Source organism: Bombina bombina, chromosome 3 (genome assembly GCF_027579735.1).
Source record: "Bombina bombina isolate aBomBom1 chromosome 3, aBomBom1.pri, whole genome shotgun sequence".
NCBI lineage: Eukaryota > Metazoa > Chordata > Amphibia > Anura > Bombinatoridae > Bombina > Bombina bombina.
The window spans coordinates 1,256,530,735-1,256,555,480 of NC_069501.1; the positions used below are offsets into that span (position 1 = coordinate 1,256,530,735).

The 24,746-nt window shown below is 39.1% G+C and overlaps 1 protein-coding gene across 1 annotated transcript in view; it reads right to left on the reverse strand.

Moving 5' to 3' along the window:
• Positions 1-262: 262 nt before the first annotated feature.
• LOC128652162 (interleukin-1 receptor type 2) overlaps positions 263-24,746 on the reverse strand; it is a 90,029-nt gene continuing 65,545 nt past the window's right edge. The window contains exon 6 of the mRNA XM_053705105.1: positions 263-907. Coding sequence (XP_053561080.1) covers positions 862-907 — 46 coding nt within the window. The 3' untranslated portion in view covers positions 263-861. The remainder of the gene's footprint in view (positions 908-24,746) is intronic.

The following is a 24,746-nucleotide window of genomic DNA, read 5'->3' on the forward strand; positions in this document are numbered from 1 at the left end:
TCCCTTTAACATTGCATGCTTTGTGTGAATCTTGAAAGTAACATTTTTACTTTAATGCCCCTTTAAAGATATTTAGGCTTCCTATATGTGATCCAATGTAAGTGGTGGTTTTATGTCATATGTGGCATCTGATTGTCCCCACAGTGGATACCATTTAGTTATTTATAGTAAGGCTCATCTTTATTTACACATTAAACTTGCCTTAGGATTTAGAACTAGTCACAATGTCAGAAAACTCACAACTGAAAAAGAATGACAAATGTAAGGTAAATATTTAAAGGTTTTAATAGGGCCCACCCACAACTGTTATTTTTTTCTTTCTTACCAATAGGAAAGAATGATCACAGACATAAAAAAATAATATATTTATTGAGATTACTGGAAGTTAATACCCTACAGTACATGAAATGATAAATATTAACCTATGAAAACTCAGTAACCCTCATCCAACAAATACAGCTGTATCTAAGGGTATCCTATATACCCATTGGACACCTTTAATACTGAAATTGAAAGCACTCATCGTGGTTAAGGTTTAAATATCCATCCTTGTTTTTAAATGCATATTACAATGTATGGTTGATGTAACTTAGAATAGTTATAAAGCTTTTAGGTTGTTGTATACAAATTCCATTCATTTAATAAATCAGTTCTTTTATAATGGTCCAAATTCAATCCATCCAAGGGGTAATTTATTCATAGCGTTAGCTATAGACCTGTCCATTGATTATTCCGACTGATCCTGTCTGTATTGTCTTTGCGACAGCGCCTAACAGTTGTATCTTTGTCTGTCAGTATTATACTTTATTATCCTCAGTATTCCACCTGCAGCAGAATCTTCTTGGTCAACACAAAAACGCGCTAGACATCCTGGTCCAGTTGGACGTTTTGTCTTCCAAGATGTGTCCTAGACAAAAACCAAACACTTGATCTGTTATCAGGCCATGCATTGTCTTAACAAAAAAGGGTTGTTGCTGTATTGTCTCACAGAGAAGGTTCGCTTAGTAGATTGTGATACAGCAAAGGGACATTTCAGACAAAATTAGAATCCACATGGATGCATTTCAGTTTTGAATAGAAAATTTTTTTGTAATATACATGTATTAGCAAAAATTATTCTAATAAAAAAAGGGTATTTAAGTATGCACCGTGCACCAGCATTTTAAACACAGAGAGCCTAAGGTGCTTGTACCATCTGGTAATGACTCAATTTGTTAATTGCTGACATGATACAAGCCCCATTGCCACCCTTAGCAGCTGCTAATTACTTGGCCCTTGAAGGTCACCTCTTATCTCAGTGCATTTTGATTTTTTTCACAGCTAGACAGCTCTAGTTCATCAGTAAAGATCACATGTCTTAAGGGGGCGCTGTAAACCATAAAATCTTGTTTGAAACTAAATCTGAGGTGCTATTAGATTAGACAGGCCTATTACAGGACATAAAACCAATCACAATATATAAAATAAAATAAAAGTTGTGAAAACGATAAAAAAAAACTATAAACATTGGTAACAAGAAGTCTTAACAGTCCTATAGATGTGCTGTGTAAATATAAACCCCGCAAGCCAGCTCCTCCTCATGCTGGTTGGTCTGGCAAAGGGCTACCTGGAATGGAAAGAACAAGAACGCCTCAGGGCGCAGAAATGTCAGAACATATATTGATCAGAATAAAAATTCCCAAAAGGGTACTCACAATGAATAAAGCCCTATGGATAAGTGTAGTAGAGCAAGCTGGATCTCAACAGCCTCTAGCTGACTGGCCAACTGGGCTTCACAGGCAATCAGGATCCCTCTCAGTGCAGGGCTAACTGGCCAACTGGGCTTCACAGGCAATCAGGATCCCTCTCAGTGCAGGGCTGACTGGCCAACTGGGCTTCACAGGCAATCAGGATCCCTCTCAGTGCAGGGATGACTGGCCAACTGGGCTTCACAGGCAATCAGGATCCCTCTCAGTGCAGGGCTGACTGGCCAACTGGGCTTCACAGGCAATCAGGATCCCTCTCAGTGCAGGGCTGTCTGCCCTTCACAGGCAATCAGGATTCCTCTCAGTACAGGACTGACTGGTCACCTGGGCTTCACAGGCAATCGGGATCCCTCTCAGTACAGGGCTGACTGGCCAACTGGGCTTCACAGGCAATCAGGATCCCTCTCAGTGCAGGGCTGACTGGCCAACTGGGCTTCACAGGCAATCAGGATCCCTCTCGGTGCAGGGCTGACTGGCCAACTGGGCTTCACAGGCAATCAGGATCCCTCTCAGTGCAGGGCTGACTGGCCAACTGGGCTTTACAGGCAATCAGGGTCCCTCTCAGTGCAGGGCTGACTGGCCAACTGGGCTTCACAGGCAATCAGGGTCCCTCTCAGTGCAGGGCTGACTGGCCAACTGAGCTTCACAGGCAATCGGGATCCCTCTCAGTACAGGGCTGACTGGTCACCTGGGCTTCACAGGCAATCGGGATCCCTCTCAGTACAGGGCTGACTGGCCAACTGGGCTTCACAGGCAATCAGGATCCCTCTCAGTACAGGGCTGACTGGCCAACTGGGCTTCACAGGCAATCAGGATCCCTCTCAGTGCAGGGCTGACTGGCCACCTGGGCTTCACAGGCAATCGGGATCCCTCTCAGTGCAGGGCTGACTGGCCACCTGGGCTTCACAGGCAATCAGGGTCCCTCTCAGTGCAGGGCTGACTGGTCACCTGGGCTTCACAGGCAATCGGGATCCCTCTCAGTGCAGGGCTGGCCAGCCATCTGGAGGCTGTTGAGATCCAGCTTGCTATACTAGCACTTATCCATAGGGCTTTATTCATTGTGAGCACTCTTGGGAATTTTTATTCTGATATGTTTTCTTCTTAATATAGGGAGAGTCCACGGCATTATTCCTTACTGTTGGGAAATACTGAACCTGGCCACCAGGAGGAGTCAGACACCCCAGCCAAAGGCTTAAATACTCCTCTCCTTCCCCCATCTCCCAGTCATTCTTTGCCTTTCGTCACAGGAGGATGGCAGAGAAGTGTCAAAAGATTTGGGAGTAGTTCCTTATGAAGGGTATCTGCCCTTCGGTATGGGACTGGCACTTTAAGTAGTCTTGTCAGCCTCTCAGTGAGAGCATTGACGAAAGTTAGAGTCTGGCAATGCAGGGGGAGTCTTTCTGCGAACCTATCCAGACTGCCTGCTAACAGCTCCTAAGCAATCAGCGTTGATGAGTTTCACTGCCTGCTTGTTTTCCTCACTCAAGTCCATGTCAGGAGCGATGCTACAAGACTGTCACACTTGAGAGGCTGTATTTCTGTTTCACAGCATGGATTCTGGTAAGATTGTTTCAATTGTATACATATGTTGAAAACGCCAGAAGACAGGGTCACAGTGTGGCTCCTTTTATCTTAATAGAATCATGGGTTAATATCTCCTTGAACAGTGGGGATTAATCAAATGTGATGCTTTGATTTTATACTGCTTTATGTGTGAGATTTTATTGGGCTCATAGGCTGTTTGTTATGTGGCTGGAACGCACAGGTTTTACTTTTACTTTGAGTGCTGCGCAGCTTGTAGCTTGGCACGCTTTTTCTCATAGCAAGGGCGGTCCTGCCTTGTGCACCATGTGACCGGGAGTGGTCTCGCTTTCACTTCCTCTTTTCTGACCGAGCTGGCTGTCAGAGAAGATACTATTTCTCTGCATTGTCTGGGTCTAGGAGGTATAAAAGTTCAGTTTTTTGAGAAATATAGATTGTTTATTTTCTGTGTCCTGCTGTCATTAGCTTAAGCTATGGAGGATTCTGAAATATTAGAGGGTACTCCCTCTATTACAAATAGTAATACCTGTTTATATTGTGAGGAGACCTTGGTATGCCTGCCCTCTCAACTATGTTCCACATGCCTTTACAACGTTATTAGGTCAAAGAAGGTTAACCTTTTTAGTACCACTGAGCAGTCCACCTCTGAGGACTCACCGTCCTGTGAGGTGCATACCCAACATTCATCTCCTTCTACACACGCAGCTTCCCATAGCACGCTTAATCCTCCATCTGGAGGGGGCCTTTTAACATCAGATTTTACCGCACAGTTAAAAACGGAGGTGTCTGAGGCCCTCAGTGCTTTACCTCGCCCTGCTAAACGCAATCGAAAGGTTAAAAATAGCTCTCCTGCCCCAGGGTCATCATGTAATTTATTGGAATTCTCTGCTCTGTCTGTTATCTGAGGATGAGTCGCACTCTGAGGCTTCAGAGGGTGAACTTTCTGGGATGGAGTCTGCTGCCTCTAAGCCTCCTGCTGTGGAGGAACCAGCCTTAAATTTAAGATTTGGGTGGAACAAGAAGCTCCCTAGCGATGAGGGAAGTATCTCGGATTCTGGAGTGGGCGGAGGCCCACAGCTGTTCGCTGTCAGCGATCCACATTCCGGGTGTGGACAACTGGGAAGCAGATTTTCTCAGCAGACAATATTTCTATCGGGGGGGAATGGTCTCTCCATCCCGAAGTGTTTGCGGAGATAGATCTCATGGGGTCTCATCTCAATACCAAGCTACCCAGATATGGGTCGAGGTCCAGGGATCCTCAGGCGGAGCTAATAGATGCATTAGCAGTGCCTTGAAGGTTCAGTCTAATTTACCTTTTCCCACCGTTACCACTCCTTCCTCGTGTAGTGGCTCGCATCAAGCAGGAGCGGGCATCAGTGATACTGATTGCTCCATCATGGCCATGAAGGATGTGGTTCACAGATCTGGTGGGGATGTCATCATCTCCTCCGTGGAAGTTACCTTGTTGCAGGGATCTGCTGGAACAAGGTCCTTTTGTTCATCAAAATCTAGATTCTCTGAGGCTGACTGCGTGGAGATTGAACGCTTAGTTCTAGCCAAGAGAGGGTTTTTTCTGAGAGAGTTATTGATACTCTCATTGAAGCTCGTAAACCGGTTACTCGTCGCATCTATCATAAGGTGTGGAGAACCTACTTATTCTGGTGTGAAGAGCGTGGATTTTCCTGGCATAAAGTTAAGGTTGCCAGGATCATGTCGTTTCTCAAGGATGGACTGGAGAATGGCCTTTCTGCCAGTTCACTGAGTGGACAGATTTTGGCCCTGTCTGTTTTACTGCACAAGAGGCTCTCGGAGCTTCCAGATGTACAGTCCTTTGTTAAAGGGACACTGAACCCAATTTTTTTCTTTTGCGATTCAGATAGAGCATGACATTTTAAGCAACTTTCTAATTTACTCCTATTATCAAATTTTCTTCATTCTCTTGGTTTCTTTATTTGAAATGCAAGAATGTAAGTTTAGATGCCGGTCCATTTTTTGTGAACAACCTGGGTTGTCCTTGCTGATTGGTGGATAAAAAATTTGGGCTCAGTGTTCCTTTAAGGCTCTGACTAGGATAAGACCTGTGTTTAGATCTAAGGCTCCTTCTTGGAGCCTATGCATGAGCCTATGCATGAAATTGACATTAAATTGTTATTCTGGAAGGTTCTTTTTCTACTGACTATTGCTTCTGCGCGCAGAGTATCTGAGATTGCTGCCTTGCAATGTGAGCCTGAGCCTGCTTATCTGGTGTTCCATTCTGATATGGCTGTCCTACGTACTAAGTTAGGTTTTCTTCCTAAGGTCGTGTCAAGAGATTGTTGTTCCTTCCTTGTGTTCCAATCCTCCTTCTTCGAAGGAAAGTTTGCTTCATAATTTGGACATGGTTCGCGCCTTGAAGTTCTATCTTCAGGCTACTAAGGATTTTAGACAAACTTCTTCCTTGTTTGTTGTCTATCCCGGGAAGCGTAAGGGTCAGAAGGTCTATTCGACTTCCTTATCTTTTTGGTTAAGGAGTGGTATCCGCTTTGCTTATGAGACAGCAGGACATAAACTTCCTCAGAGGATTACGGCTCATTCTACTAGAGCAGTGGCTATCTCTTGGGCCTTTAAGAACGAGGCCTCTATGGATCAGATTTGTAAGGTGGCTACCTGGTCCTCCTTACATACCTAAATTTTACAAGTTTGATGTTTTTGCTTCGGCTGAAGCAGCTTTCGGGTGAAAGGTTTTGCAGGCTGTGGTGCCCTCAGATTAGGGTCCGCCTCTCTTTTTGTCCCTCCCGTTATTATTCAGTGTCCTCTCTAGAGCTTGGGTATAGTTTTCCCAACAGTAAGGAATTATGCAGTGGACTCTCCTTATATTAAGAAGGAAAACATAAATTATGCTTACCAGAGAATTTAATTTTCCTGCCCGTGTTCTCCGATCGGCGGCCCTCAAAATTATTTTTTTCTTCTGGCACCTTTTATATCCTGATATTTCTACTACTGTTCCTTGTTCCTCGGCAGAATGACTGGGGGATAGGGGAAGTGGGAGTATTTAAGCCTTTGGCTGGGGTGTCTTTGTCTCCTCCTGGTGGCCAGGTTCAGTATTTCCCAACAGTAAGGAATGATGCTGTGGACTCTCCTTATACAGAAGGAAACTAAATAATCTGGTAAGCATAATTTATGTTTTTGAAACTTACTGCACCATGAGGCGGCCTTCTTCTTTCCATTTCAGATAGCTCTAGTTCATGAGAGAGAGAGAGAGAGAGAGAGAGAGACACAGATCGATTCTTACGTCACTCCAGATGTTCCGCACACAAGTTCGGCAAAATCTGACTACTTTTGCTAGTTATCAAAAAACAAGCAGGTACGCTCGGCACTTTTCTGGCCCAGGGAATCAATGGGAGTCTGACCATAGCGAAAGTTCATGTTCGCTGCTGCCCGATATCCCATTGATTCCTATGGGAGCTGTCTACACCTAACACCCGAACATGTACCCCGAGTCTAAACACCCTTAATCTGCCCCCCTACACCGCCGCAACTAAATAAATGTATTACCCCCTAAACCGCCACTCCCGGAGCCCACCGCCACTCTAATAAATATGTTAACCCCTAAACCGCCGCTCCCGGTCCCCGCCACAACTATAATATATGTATTAACCCCTAAACCGCCGCTCCCGGAGCCCACCGCCACTCTAATAAAGTTATTAACCCCTAAACCGCCGCTCCCGGACCCCGCCGCCACATACATAATACCTATTAACCCCTATCCTGCCCCCCCCCACACAGTCTCCACCTATAATAAAGTTATTAACCCCTATCCTGCGAATCCCGGACCCCGCCGCAACTAAATAAATTGTTTAACCCCTAAACCGCCGCTCCCGGACCCCGCCGCCACCTATATTAAACTTATTAACCCCTAATCTGCCCCCCTACACCGTTGCCACCTATAATAAATGTATTAACCCCTATCCTGCCCCCTACACCGCCGCCACTGTAATAAAATTATTAACCCCTAAACCTAAGTCTAATCCTAACCCTAACACCCCCCTAACTTAAATATTAATTAAATAAATCTAAATAATATTTCTCTTATTAACTAAAATAATCCTATTTAAAACTAAATACTTACCTTTAAAATAAACCCTAATACAGCTACAATCTAACTAATAATTATATTGTAGCTATCTTAGGATTTATTTTTATTTTACAGGCAAATTTCAATTTATTTTAACTAGGTACAATAGCTATTAAATAGTTATTAACTATTTAATAGCTATCTAGTTAAAATAAAGAGAAATTTACCTGTAAAATAAAAACTAACCTAAGTTACAATTACACCTAACACTACACTATACTTTAATAAATTATTCCTATTTGAAACTAAATACTTACCTGTAAAATAAACCCTAAGATAGCTACAATGTAATTAATAATTACATTGTAGCTATTTTAGTATTTATATTTATTTTACAGGTAACTTTGTATTTATTTTAGCAAGTTAGAATAGTTATTAACTATTTAATAACTACCTAGCTAAAAGAAATACAAAATGACCTGTAAAATAAATCCTAACCTAAGTTACAATTAAACCTAACACTGCACTATCATTAAATTAATTAAATAAACTAACTAACGACAAATGACGGTACCTTTAAGTGACGTCATCCAAGATGGCGTCCCTTCAATTCCGATTGGCTGATAGGATTCTATCAGCTAATCGGAATAAAGGTAGGAAAAATCTGATTGGCTGATTGAATCAGCCAATCAGATTGAAGTTCAATCCGATTGGCTGATCCAATAAGCCAATCAGATTGAGCTTGCATTCTATTGGCTGATCGGAACAGCCAATAGAATGCAAGCTCAATCTGATTGGCTGATTGGATCAGCCAATCAGATTGAATTTCAATCTGATTGGCTGATTCAATCAGCCAATCAGATTTTTCCTACCTTAATTCCGATTGGCTGATAGAATCCTATCTGCCAATCGTAATTGAAGGGACGCCATCTTGGATGACGTCACTTAAAGGTACCGTCATTCGTCGTTAGTTGTCGGGAAGAAGAGGATGGCTCTGCGTTGGCTCGTCTGAAGATGGCTCCGCTCCTCTCCGGATGGATGAAGATTGAAGATGCCGCTTGGATGAAGACTTCATTCGGATGGAAGACCTCTTCAGCGCCCCTTGGATGATAACTTCAGTTGGATGGAAGACTTCTTCAGCGCTCCTTGGATAATGACTTCTGCCGCTCCGGATCTCATCTTCAGTTCCATCGGTGGGTCGGCTGGCTGAAGATGGCTAAAGGTAGGATGATCTTCAGGGGGGTAGTGTTAGGTTTATTTAAGGGGGGTTTGGGTTAGAGTAGGGGTATGTGGTTGGTGGGTTTTAATGTTGGGGGGGGTTGTATTTTTATTTTACAGGCAAAAGAGCTGTTTTCTTTGGGGCATGCCCCGCAAAAGGCCCTTTTAAGGGCTGGTAAGGTAATAGAGCTGGTAACTTTTTAATGTAGAATAGGGTAGGGAATTTTTTTATTTTGGGGAGCTTTGTTATTTTATTAGGGGGCTTAGATTAGGTGTAAGTAGCTTAAAATTGTTGTAATATTTTTGAAATGTTTGTAACTTATTTTTTTTATTTTTTGTAACTTAGTTTTTATTATTTTTTGTACTTTAGTTAGTTTATTTAATTGAATTTAATTGTAGTTATTTGTAGCTAATTTATTTAATTAATTTAATGATAGTGTAGTGTTAGGTTTAATTGTAACTTAGGTTAGGATTTATTTTACAGGTAATTTTGTATTTATTTTAGCTAGGTAGTTATTAAATAGTTAATAACTATTTAATAACTATTCTAACTAGCTAAAATAAATACAAAGATACCTGTAAAATAAATATAAATCCTAAAATAGCTACAATGTAATTATTAATTACATTGTAGTTATCTTAGGGTTTATTTTACAGGTAAGTATTTAGTTTTAAATAGGAATAATTTATTAAAGTATAGTGTAGTGTTAGGTGTAATTGTAACTTAGGTTAGTTTTTATTTTACAGGTAAATTTCTCTTTATTTTAACTAGGTAACTATTAAATAGTTAATAACTATTTAATAGCTATTGTACCTAGTTAAAATAAATTGAAAGTTGCCTTTAAAATAAATTGAAAGTTGCCTGTAAAATAAAACTAAATCCTAAAATAGCTACAATATAATTATTAGTTAGATTGTAGCTATATTAGGGTTTATTTTGAAGGTATTTTGTTTTAAATAGGATTAATTTAGTTAATAAGAGAAATATTATTTAGATTTATTTAATTAATATTTACGTTAGGGGGTGTTAGGGTTAGTGTTAGACTTAGGTTTAGGGGTTAATAATTTTATTACAGTGGCGGCGGTGTAGGGGGGGGGCAGGATAGGGGTTAATAAATTTATTATAGGTGGCGACGGTGTAGGGGGGGCAGATTAGGGGTTAATACGTTTAATATAGGTTGCGGCGGGGTCCAGGAGCAGCGGTTTAGGGGTTAAACTATTTATTTAGTTGCGGCGAGGTCCGTGATCCGCAGGATAGGGGTTAATAACTTTATTATAGGTGGCAACGGTGTAGGGGGGGGGCAGATTAGGGGTTAATAAGTTTAATATAGGTTGCGGCGGGGTCCGGGAGCGGCGGTTTAGGGGTTAAACTATTTATTTAGTTGCTGCGAGGTCCGGGATCCGCAGGATAGGGGTTAATAACTTTATTATAGGTTGCGGCGGTATAGGGGGGGCAGGATAGGGGTTACTAGGTATAATGTAGGTGGCGGCGGTGTCCGGGAGCAGCGGTTTAGGGGTTAATACATTTATAAGAGTTGCGGCGGGGTCTAGGGGCGGCGGTTTAGGGGTTAATAACTTTATTTAGTTGTGGGGGGCTCCGTGGGTGCCGGTATAGGGGGTAGAACAGTATAGTTAGTGTGGGTGCTTAGTGACAGCTTGTCAATAAAGCTGTCAAAAAGCCGAAGAGCAGCGAGATCGGATGAGTGATAACTATCACAGTCCGCTGCTCATCGTCCCATACTTGGTGCGCGGCTTTTTGACAGATTTATTGATAACTTTGGCGAGATTTTTCAGGTCCGCGGCGGCAATGGTAGGCGAGCTTAGGTGGGCGTATTGGGCCGGCGAAGGCAGGTAAAGTAGACGCATTGATAACTAGAGGGCTATATGTTATATACCTGCACATATACTAATGTTACACATTATATGTTATATATCTGCACATATACTAATGTTACACATTATATGTTATATATCTGCACATATACTAATGTTACACATTATATGTTATATATCTGCACATATACTAATGTTACACATTATATGTTACTAGTACTAAAGCCCGTGTACACGGGCCATTTTTTGCAGTACAGCGGTCCCACCCCTTGCTCTCTCCCCCTCTCTTTTGCTCTCTCTTCCCCCCTCTCTTTTGCTTTCTCTCCCCCCTCTCTTTTGCTTTCTCTCCCCCCTCTCCTTTGTTCTCTGTCTCCCCTCTTTTGCTCTCTCTCTCCCCTCTTTGGCTCTCTCCCTCATTTCTTTTGCTCTCTCTCCCCCCTCTTTGGCTCCCCCCCCCCCTCTTTGGCTCCCCCCCCCTCTTTGGCTCCCCCCCCTCTTTGGCTCCCCCCCCTCTTTGGCTCTCCTCCCCCCTTATTGGCTCTCCCCCCCCCTTTGGCTCTCCCCCCCCCCCTCTTTGGCTCTCTCCCCTCTTTTGCTCTCTCTCCTCTTTGGCTCTCTCTCTCCCCCCCCCCTTTGGCTCTCTCCCCCCCTTTGGCTCTCTCCCCCCCTTTGGCTCTCTCTCCCCTCTCTTTTGCTCTCTCTCCTCTTTGGCTCTCTTTCCTCTTTGGCTCTCTCTCTCCCCCCTCTTTGGCTCTCCCCTCCCCTTTGGCTCCCCCCCTCTTTGGCCCCCCTCTTTGGCCCCCCCTCTTTTGCTCTCTCTCTCCCCTCTTTGGCTCTCTCCCCCTCTTTTGTTCTCTCCCCCCTCTTTGGCGCTCTCCCCCCCTCTTTGGCTCTGCCCCCCCCCTCTTTGGCTCTCTCTCCCCCCTCTTTGGCTCTCCCCCCCCTTTAGCTCTTTCCCCCCCCCTTTGGCTCTCTCCCCCCCTCTTTGGCTCTCTCCCTCCCCTCTTTGGCTCTCCCCCCCCCCTCTTTGGCTCTCTCTCCCCCCTCTCTGGCTCTTTTTCCTCTTTGGCTCTCTCTCTCCCCCCTCTTTGGCTCTCCCTCCCCCTTCTCTTTGGCTCTCCCCCTTCTCTTTGGCTCTCCCCCCCCCTTCTCTTTGGCTCTCCCCCCCCTTCTCTTTGGCTCTCTTCCCCCCCCCTTTGGCTCTCTTCCCCCCCCCCTTTGGCTCTCTTCCCCCCCCCTTTGGCTCTCTTCCCCCCCTCCCCCCCTTTGGCTCTCTCCCCCCTCTTTGTCTCTCTCTTCTTTTTGGCTCTTTTTCCTCTTTGGCTCTCTCTCTCCCCCCTCTTTGGCTCTCCCCCCCCCCCTTCTCTTTGGTTCTCCCCCCCCCCCTTCTCTTTGGCTCTCTCCCCCCCCCTTCTCTTTGGCTCTCCCCCCCCCCTTCTCTTGGCTCTCCCCCCCCCCCTTTGGCTCTCCCCCCCCCCCCCCTTTGGCCTTTCTCCCCCCCCTCTCCTGCTCCCACTCTGGCTCTGTCTTCACATCGCGGGACCCCGCCCGGCCACGCCCCCCGCGACGCCCGGCCACGCCCCCATCGCAACGCTCCCGTCGGCCACAAACAGCTGTGAGGTCTGGGGAGCGCGCTCCATATCTCTTGCCACAGGCTGTTTCAATCAGCTTACCTCGCGCTCCCCAGACCTCACAGCTGTTTGTGTACCTCGCGCTCCCTATCTCACAGCTGCTTGTATGCTGTGTACCTCGCGCTCCCTATCTCAAGGCCAAGTGTTTGTCTCTACTGCGCATGACGGCTTCAGACAAACACTTGGCCTTTTATAATATAGGATATCTGCATATATACTAATGTTACACATTATATGTTATATATCTGCACATATACTAATGTTACACATTATATGTTATATATCTGCACATATACTAATGTTACACATTATATGTTATATATCTGCACATATACTAATGTTACACATTATAAGTTATATATCTGCACATATACTAATGTTACACATTATATGTTATATATCTGCACATATACTAATGTTACACTATATGTGTTATATATCTGCACATATACTAATGTTACACATTATATGTTATATATCTGCACATATACTAATGTTACACATTATAAGTTATATATCTGCACATATACTAATGTTACACATATGTTATATATCTGCACATATACTAATATTACACATTATATGTTATATCTCTGCACATATACTAATGTTACACTATATGTGTTATATATCTGCACATATACGAATGTTACACATTATAGGTTATATATCTGCACATATACTATTGTTACACATTATATGTTATATATCTGCACATATACTAATGTTACACTATATGTGTTATATATCTGCACATATACGAATGTTACACATTATAGGTTATATATCCGCACATATACTAATGTTACACATTATAAGTTATATATCTGCACATATACTAATGTTACACATTATGTGTTATATATCTGCACATATACTAATGTTACACTATATGTGTTATATATCTGCACATATACTAATGTTACACATTATATGTTATATATCTGCACATATACTAATGTTACACATTATAAGTTATATATCTGCACATATACTAATGTTACACATTATACGTTATATATCTGCACATGTACTAATGTTACACATTATATGTTATATATCTGCACATATACTAATGTTACACTATATGTGTTATATATCTGCACATATACTAATGTTACACATTATATGTTATATATCTGCACATATACTAATGTTACACTATATGTGTTATATATCTGCACATATACGAATGTTACACATTATAGGTTATATATCCGCACATATACTAATGTTACACATTATAAGTTATATATCTGCACATATACTAATGTTACACATTATATGTTATATATCCACACATATACTAATGTTACACATTATATGTTAAATATCTGCACATATACTAATGTTACACATTATATGTTATATATCTGCACATATACTAATGTTACACATTATAAGTTATATATCTGCACATATACTAATGTTACACATTATAAGTTATATATCTGCACATATACTAATGTTACACATTATAAGTTATATATCTGCACATATACTAATGTTACACATTATATGTTATATATCCACACATATACTAATGTTACACATTATATGTTAAATATCTGCACATATACTAATGTTACACATTATAAGTTATATATCTGCACATATACTAATGTTACACATTATATGTTATATATCTGCACATATACTAATGTTACACATTATATGTTATATATCTGCACATATACTAATGTTACACATTATATGTTATATATCTGTACATAGACAAATGTTACACATTATATGTTATATATCTGCACATATACTAATGTTACACATTATATGTTATATATCTGCACATATACGAATGTTACACATTATAAGTTATATATCTGCACATATACTAATGTTACACATTATATGTTATATATCAGCACATATACTAATGTTACACATTATATGTTTTATATCCACACATATACTAATGTTACACATTATAAGTTATATATCTGCACATATACTAATGTTACACATTATATGTTATATATCAGCACATATACTAATGTTACACATTATATGTTATATATCCACACATATACTAATGTTACACATTATAAGTTATATATCTGTACATAGACAAATGTTACACATTATATGTTATATATCTGTACATAGACAAATGTTACACATTATATGTTATATATCTGTACATAGACAAATGTTACACATTATATGTTATATATCTGCACATATACTAATGTTACACATTATATGTTATATATCTGCACATATACTAATGTTACACATTATATGTTATATATCTGTACATATACTAATGTTACACATTATATGTTATATATCTGCACATATACTAATGTTACACATTATATGTTATATATCTGCACGTTTACTAATACTTAAGTGCTAGATTACAAGTGGATCGCTAATTTATCACGGGCGCACAATAAATAACCAGCCATTACAAGTGCTCTGCATGCTCCAGGTAGCAAATAGTGCTCAGCAAATTAACCATAGATAAGGGCCTCTAGTTATCAAGCTGTCTACTTACCTGCCTTCGCCGGCCCCAATACGCCCGCCTAAGCTCACCTCACATCGTCCCCGCGGAGCTTAATACGCTCGCCAAAGTTATCAAAAAAGCTGTCAAAAAGCCGAGTAACGGGGCGATGATCAGCGGACTGTGATAGTTATCACTCATCCGATCTCGCTGCTCTTCGGCTTTTCTACAGCTTTATTGATAAGCTGTCACTAAGCACCAACACTATACTATACTGTTCTACCCCGTATACCGCCGCCCCCGGAGCCCCCCGCAACTAAATAAAGTTATTAACCCCTAAACCGCCGCTCCTAGACCCCGCCGCAACTATAATAAATGTATTAACCCCTAAACCGCCGCTCCCGGACACCGCCGCCACCTACATAACCCCTATCCTGCCCCCTTATACCGCAGCCACCTATAATAAATTTATTAACCCCTATCCTGCGGATCCCGGACCCCGCCGCAACTAAATAAATTGTTTAACCCCTAAACCGCCGCTCCCGGACCCCGCCACCACCTATATTAAACTTATTAACCCCTAATCTGCCCCCCCTACACCGTCGCCACCTATAATAAATTTATTAACCCCTATCCTGCGGATCCCGGACCACGCCGCAACTAAATAAATTGTTTAACCCCTAAACCGCCGCTCCCGGACCCCGACGCCACCTATATTAAACTTATTAACCCCTAATCTGCCCCCCTACATCGTCGCCACCTATAATAAATTTATTAACCTCTATCCTGCGGATCCCGGACCCCGCCGCAACTAAATAAAGTTATTAACCCCTAAACTGCCGCTCCTAGACCCCGCCGCAACTATAATAAATGTATTAACCCCTAAACCGCCGCTCCCGGACACCGCCGCCACCTACATAACCCCTATCCTGCCCCCCTATACCGCAGCCACCTATAATAAATTTATTAACCCCTATCCTGCGGATCCCGGACCCCGCCGCAACTAAATAAATTGTTTAACCCCTAAACCGCCGCTCCCGGACCCCGCCACCACCTATATTAAACTTATTAACCCCTAATCTGCCCCCCCTACACCGTCGCCACCTATAATAAATTTATTAACCCCTATCCTGCGGATCCCGGACCACGCCGCAACTAAATAAATTGTTTAACCCCTATACCGCCGCTACCGGACCCCGCCGCCACCTTTATTAAACTTATCAACCCCTATCCTGCCCCCCCTACACCGCCGCAACCTATAATAAATTATTAACCCCTAAACCTAAGTCTAACACTAACCCTAACACCCCCCTATCTTAAATATTAATTAAATAAATCTAAATAAATATAACTCTTATTAAATTAATTATTCCTATTTAAAACTAAATACTTACCTATAAAATAAACCCTAATATAGCTACAATATTACTAATAATTATATTGTAGCTATTTTAGGATTTATTTTACAGGCAAATTTAAATTTATTTTAACTCAGTACAATAGCTATTAAATAGTTATTAAATATTTAATAGCTACCTAGATAAAATAAAGTCAAATTTACCTGTAAAATAAAAACTAACCCAAGTTTCAATTACACCTAACACTACACTATCATTAAATAAATTATTCCTAAATTATTCCTATTTAAAACTAAATACTTACCTGTAAAATAAACCCTAAGATAGCTACAATGTAATTAATAATTACAGCTATCTTAGGATTTATATTTATTTTACAGGTAACTTTATATTTATTTTAACTAGGTACAATAGCTATTAAATAGTTATTAACTATATAATAACTACCTAGCTAAAAGAAATACAAAATTAGCTGTGAAATAAATCCTAACCTAAGTTACAATTAAACCTAACACTACACTATCATTAAATAAATTAAATTAATTAACTACAAGTAGCTATAATTAAATGCAATTAAATAAACTAACTAAAGTACAAAAAATAAAAAAAACTAAGTTACAAAAAAAATTACAAGATTTTTAAGATAATTACACCTAATCTAAGCCCCCTAATAAAATAACAAAGCACCCCAAAATAAAAAAAAATGCCCTACCCTATTCTAAATTACAGAAGTTAACAGCTCTATTACCCGCCCTTAAAAGGGCCTTTTGCGGGGCATGCCCCAAAGTATTCAGCTCTTTTGCATGTTAAAAAAAATACAACCCCCCCAACATTAAAACCTACCACCCACATACCCCTACTCTAACCCACCCAAACCCCCCTTAAAAAAACACTAACCCCCTGAAGATCTCCCTACCTTGAGTCATCTTCAGCCAGCCAACCACCCATGAAACAGAAGAGGACATCCGCAGCGGCCGAAGTCATCATCCAAGGGGCGCTGAAGAGGTCTTCCATCCGATAGAAGTCTTCATCCATGCATCGTCTTCAATCTTCATCCGGAGCGGAGCCTTCTTCAAACGAGCCGACGCGGACCCATCCTCTTCCAACGACGCCTACCCGACAAATGGATATTCCTTTAAGTGACGTCATCCAAGATGGCATCCCTCGAATTCCGATTGGCTGATAGGATTCTATCAGCCAATCGGAATTAAGGTAGGAAAAATCTGATTGGCTGATGCAATCAGCCAATCAGATTGAGCTCTCATTCTATTGGCTGAACGGAACAGCCAATAGAATGCGAGCTCAATCTGATAGGCTGATTGCATCAGCCAATCAGATTTTTCCTACCTTAATTCCGATTGGCTGATAGAATCCTATCAGCCAATCGGAATTCAAGGGACGCCATCTTGGAGGATAGGGGTTAATAGGTATTATGTAGGTGGCGGCGGGGTCCGGGAGCGGCGGTTTAGGGGTTAACATATTTATTATAGTTACGGCGGGGTCCGGGAGCGGGGGTTTAGGGGTTAGCATGTTTTTAGAGGTTAAAAGTGGCAGGTGTGAAAAAAACAGCACTGAAAAGTGCCTTTACATTGCGGTTTATAGGAACTGTGTGTTCCCAGTAAATATACATGTACAATATATGCTTATATACATATATCTATACGTGTTAATATGTGTGTATATACATATATAGTTATGCGTTTATATGCGTATATACATATATACGTGTTAATATGTGTATATACATATATAGTTACGCGTTTATATGCGTATATACATATATCTATACTTGTTAATATGTGTATATACATATATCTATATGTGTTAATATGTTTATATACATATATAGTTACGCGTTTATATGTGTATATGCATATATCTATATGTGTTAATATGTTTATATACATATATAGTTACGCGTTTATATACGTATATACATATATCTATACTTGTTAATATGTGTATATACACATAGAAACACATAAATATAATACATATGTATTACTATACATGTATATTTATGTGTTACTATGTGTATAAACATATACAGGGAGTGCAGAATTATTAGGCAAATGAGTATTTTGACCACATCATCCTCTTTATGCATGTTGTCTTACTCCAAGCTGTATAGGCTCAAAAGCCTACTACCAATTAAGCATATTAGGTGATGTGCATCTCTGTAATGAGAAGGGGTGTGGTCTAATGACATCAACACCCTATATCAGGTGTGCATAATTATAAGGCAACTTCCTTTCCTTTGGCAAAATGGGTCAAAAGAAGGACTTGACAGGCTCAGAAAAGTCAAAAATAGTGAGATATCTTGCAGAGGGATGCAGCACTCTTAAAATTGCAAAGCTTCTGAAGCGTGATCATCGAACAATCAAGCGTTTCATTCAAAATAGTTAACAGGGTCGCAAGAAGCGTGTGGAAAAACCAAGGCGCAAAATAACTGCCCATGAACTGAGAAAAGTCAAGCGTGCAGCTGCCAAGATGCCACTTGCCACCAGTTTGGCCATATTTCAGAGCTGCAACATCACTGGAGTGCCCAAAAGCACAAGGTGTGCAATACTCAGAGACATGGCCAAGGTAAGAAAGGCTGAAAGACGACCACCACTGAACAAGACACACAAGCTGAAACGTCAATACTGGGCCAAGAAATATCTCAAGACTGATTTTTCTAAGGTTTTATGGACTGATGAAATGAGAGTGAGTCTTGATGGGCCAGATGGATGGGCCCGTGCCTGGATTGGTAAAGGGCAGAGAACTCCAGTCCGACTCAGACGCCAGCAAGGTGTAGGTGGAGTACTGGTTTGGGCTGGTATCATCAAAGATGAGCTTGTGGGGCCTTTTCGGGTTGAGGATGGAGTCAAGCTCAACTCCCAGTCCTACTGCAAGTTTCTGGAAGACACCTTCTTCAAGCAGTGGTACAGGAAGAAGTCTGCATCCTTCAAGAAAAACATGATTTTCATGCAAGACAATGCTCCATCACACGCGTCCAAGTACTCCACAGCGTGGCTGGCAAGAAAGGGTATAAAAGAAGAAAATCTAATGACATGGCCTCCTTGTTCACCTGATCTGAACCCCATTGAGAACCTGTGGTCCATCATCAAATGTGAGATTTACAAGGAGGGAAAACAGTACACCTCTCTGAACAGTGTCTGGGAGGCTGTGGATGCTGCTGCATGCAATGTTGATGGTGAACAGATCAAAACACTGACAGAATCCATGGATGGCAGGCTTTTGAGTGTCCTTGCAAAGAAAGGTGGCTATATTGGTCACTGATTTGTTTTTGTTTTGTTTTTGAATGCCAGAAATGTATATTTGTGAATGTTGAGATGTTATATTGGTTTCACTGGTAAAAATAAATAATTGAAATGGGTATATATTTGTTTTTTGTTAAGTTGCCTAATAATTATGCACAGTAATAGTCACCTGCACACACAGATATCCCCCTAAAATAGCTATAACTAAAAACAAACTAAAAACTACTTCCAAAACTATTCAGCTTTGATATTAATGAGTTTTTTGGGTTCATTGAGAACATAGTTGTTGTTCAATAATAAAATTAATCCTCAAAAATACAACTTGCCTAATAATTCTGCACTCCCTGTATATATATATGTGTTACTATGTGTATATACAGATATATTTATGTGTTACTATGTGTATATACAGATATATTTATGTGTTACTATGTGTATATACAGATATATTTATGTGTTACTATTTGTATATACAGATATATTTATGTGTTAATATGTGTATATACATATATATTTATGTGTTATTATGTGTATATACATATATATTTATGTGTTATTATGTGTATATACATATATATTTATGTGTTATGTGTATCTACATATATATTTATGTGTTATTATGTGTATATACATATATATGTATGTGTTACTATCTGTATATACATATATATTTATGTGTTATTATGTGTATATACATATATATGTATGTGTTATTATGTGTATATACATATATATTTATGTGTTACTATGTGTATATACATATATATGTATGTGTTACTATCTGTATATACATGTATATTTATGTGCTAATATGTGTATATACATACAATCGTATGCAAAAGTTTAGGCACCCCTGACAATTTCCATGATTTTCATTTATAAATAATAGGGTGTTTGGATCAGCAATTTCATTTTGATCTATCAAATAACTGAAGGACACAGTAATATTTCAGTAGTGAAATGAGGTTTATTGGATTAACAGAAAATGTGCAATATGCATCAAAACGAAATTAGACAGGTGGATAAATTTGGGCATCCCAACAGAAATATTGCATCAATATTTAGTAGAGCCTCCTTTAGCAGAAATAACAGCCTCTAGACACTTCCTATAGCCTGTAATGAGTGTCTGGATTCTGGATGAAGGTATTTTGGACCATTCCTCCTTGCAAAACATCTCCAGTTCAGTTAGGTTTGATGGTTGCTGAGCATGGACACCCCACAGATTTTCAATGATATTCAGGTCTGGGGACTGGGATGGCCATTCCAGAACATTGTACTTGTTCCTCTGCATAAATGCCAGAGTAGATTTTGAGCAGTGTTTTAGGTCGTTGTCTTGTTAAAATATCCAGCCTCGGCGTAACTTCAACTTTGTGACTGATTCCTCAACGTTATTCTCAAGTATCTGCTGATATTAAATGGAATCCATGTGACCCTCAACTTTAACAAGATTCCCAGTACCGGCACTGGCCATACAGCCCCACAGCATGATGGAACATCCACCAAATTTTACTGTGGGTAGCAAGTGTTTGTCTTGGAACGCTGTGTTCTTTTGCCGCCATGCATAACGCCCCTTGTTATGACCAAATAACTCAATCTTTGTTTCATCAGTCCACAGCACCTTCTTCCAAAATGAAGCTGGCTTGTCCAAATGTGCATTTGTGGCGTGTGTGCAGAAACGTCTTCTTCCGCATCACTCTCCCATACAGCTGCTCCTTGTGCAAAGTGTGCTAAATTGTTGAACGATGCACAGTGACACCATCTGCAGCAAGATGATGTTGTAGGTCTTTAGAGGTGGTCTGTGGGCTGTTTTTGACTGTTCTCACCATCCTTTGCCTTTGTCTCTCTGATATTTTACTTGGCCTGCCACTTCTGGCCTTAACAAGAACTGTGCCTGTGGTCTTCCATTTCCTCACTATGTTCCTCAGAGTGGACACTGACAGCTTAAATCTCTGTGATAGCTTTTTGTAGCCTTCCCCTAAACCATAATGTTGAACAATCTTTGTTTTCAAGTCATTTGAGAGTTGTTTTGAGGGCCCCATGTTGCCACTCTTCAGAGTTGAGTCAAAGAGAACAACAACTTGCAATTGGCCACGTTAAATACCTTTTCTCTTGATTGGATGCACCTGCCTATGAAGTTCAAGGCTTTAAGAGCCACTAAACCCAAAATCTTTCTTTCATGATTCAGATAGAGGGATAGAAATTTAAACAACATTACAATTTACTTCCATAATTTATATTGCTTCATTTTTAAAATATCCTTATTTTAAGAAAAAGCAATGCACATGGTGAGCCAATCACATGATGCTTCTATGTGCAGCAACCAATCAGCAGCTAGTGAGCACATATCTAGATATGCTTTTCATCAAAGAATATCAAGAGAATATACCAAATTAGATAATATAAGTAAATTAGAAAGATGTTTATAATTGCATTCGCTTTCTAAATCATAAAAGAAAAAATGTGAGTGGCATGTCCCTTTAATGGGCTCACCCATGTGTGTTCCAATTAATCAGTGCTAGGTAGTTACAGGTATTCAAATCAACAAAATGACAAGGGTGCCCAAATTTATGCACCTGTCTAATTTCGTTTTGATGCATATTGCACATTTTCTGTTAATCCAATAAGCCTCATTTCACTACTAAAATATTACTGTGTCCTTCAGTTATTTGATAGATCAAAATGAAATTGCTGATCCAAACACCCAATTATTTATAAATGAAAATCATGGAAATTGTCAGGGGTGCCTAAACCTTTGCATAGGACTGTATATATTTATGTGTTACTATGTGTATATACATATATATGTATGTGTTATTATGTGTATATACATATATATGTATGTGTTAATATGTGTATATACATATACAGTATATTTATGTGTTACTATATGTATATACATATATATTTATGTGTTACTATGGTATATGCATGTATATTTATGTGTTACTATGTGTATATACATATTTAGTTATGTGTTACTATGTGTATATACATATATATTTATGTGTTATGTGCATATACATATATATTTATGTGTTACTATGTTTATACACAGATATATTTGGGTTACTATGTGTATATACATATATATTTATGTGTTATTATGTGTATATACAGATATATTTATGTGTTACTATGTGTATATACATATATATTTATGTGTATATACATATATATTTTTGTGCTATGTGTATTTAAAGATATATTTATGTATTACTATGTGTATATACATATAGATTTATGTGTATATACATATATATTTGAGTGTTATTATGTGTATATACATATATATTTATGTATTACTATGTGTATATACATATAGATTTATGTGTATATACATATATATTTATGTGTTATTATGTGTATATACATATATATTTATGTGTTACTATGTGTATATACATATATATTTATGTGTTACTATGTGTATATACAGATATATTTATGTGTTACTATGTGTATATACAGATATATTTATGTGTTACTATGTGTATATACATATATATGTATGTGTTATTATGTGTATATACATATATATTTATGTGTTAATATGTGTATATACATATACAGTATATTTATGTGTTACTATGTGTATATACATATATATTTATGTGTTACTATGGTATATGCATATATATTTATGTGTTACTATGTGTATATACATATTTAGTTATGTGTTACTATGTGTATATACATATATATTTATGTGTTATGTGCATATACATATATATTTATGTGTTACTATGTTTATACACAGATATATTTGGGTTACTATGTGTATATACATATATATTTATGTGTTATTATGTGTATATACAGATATATTTATGTGTTACTATGTGTATATACATATATATTTATGTGTATATACATATATATTTTTGTGCTATGTGTATTTAAAGATATATTTATGTATTACTATGTGTATATACATATATAGTTATGTGTTACTATGTGTATATACAGATATATTTATGTGTTACTATGTGTATATACATATAAATTTATGTGTTACTATGTGTATATACAGATATATTTATGTGTTACTATGTGTATATACATATATATTTATGTGTTACTATGTGTATATACATATAGATTTATGTGTATATACATATATATATTTATGTGTTACTATGTGTATATACATATAGATTTATGTGTATATACATAAATATTTATGTGTTACTATGTGTATATACATATAGATTTATGTGTTACTATGTGTATATACATATAGATTTATGTGTATATACATATATATTTATGTGTTATTATGTGTATATACATATATATTTATGTATTACTATGTGTATATACATATAGATTTATGTGTATATACATATATATTTATGTGTTATTATGTGTATATACATATATATTTATGTGTTACTATGTGTATATACATATATATTTATGTGTTACTATGTGTATATACATATATATTTATGTGTTACTATGTGTATATACAGATATATTTATGTGTTACTATGTGTATATACAGATATATTTATGTGTTACTATGTGTATATACATATATATTTATGTGTTACTATGTGTATATACATATATATTTATGTGTTATTATGTGTATATACAGATATATTTATGTGTTACTATGTGTATATACATATAGATTTATGTGTTACTATGTGTATATACATATATATTTATGTGTTATTATGTTTATATACATATATATTTATGTGTTAATGTGTATATAAAGATATATTTATGTATTACTATGTGTATATACATATATAGTTATGTGTTACTATGTGTATATACATATATATTTATGTGTTACTATGTGTATATACAGATATATTTATGTGTTATTATGTGTATATACATATATATTTATGTGTTACTATGTGTATATACATATATATTTATGTGTTATTATGTGTATATACAGATATATTTATGTGTTACTATGTGTATATACATATATATTTATGTGTTACTATGTGTATATCCTATACTATAAAAGGCCAAGTGTGTTTGTCCGAAGCTGTCATGCGCAGTAGAGACAGCACGCGGACAAACACACTGGCCTAAGTCCCTACCTGTTCTGCCGACTGCGCCGAGCAAAAGTGGGCGTGGCCGAGCGTGAAGGGGGCGGGGCCTAACGCGAAGGCCCGTGAAGGGGGCGGAGCCTAGCGTGAAGGCCCGTGAAGAGAGCTCAAACAGCTCAAGAGAGGGTGGAGGGATGTGGGGAGAGGGTGGAGGGATGTGGGGAGAGGGTGGGAGATGTGGAGGAGGGGGGGAGATGTGGAGGAGGGGGGGAGATGTGGAGGAGGGGGGGAGATGTGGAGTGAGGGGGGAGATGTGGAGTGAGGGGGGAGATGTGGAGTGAGGGGGGAGATGTGGAGAGATGTGGGGAGATGTGGGAGATGTGGAGTGAGGGGGGAGATGTGGAGAGAGGGGAGAGATGTGGAGAGATGTGGAGAGAGGGGGGAGATGTGGAGAGAGGGGAGAGATGTGGGGAGAGGGGAGAGATGTGGAGTGAGGGAGGGGGAGATGTGGGGAGATGTGGAGAGAGGGGGGAGATGTGGAGAGAGGGGGGAGATGTGGAGAGAGGGGGGAGATGTGGAGAGAGGGGGGAGATGTGGAGAGAGGGGGGAGATGTGGAGAA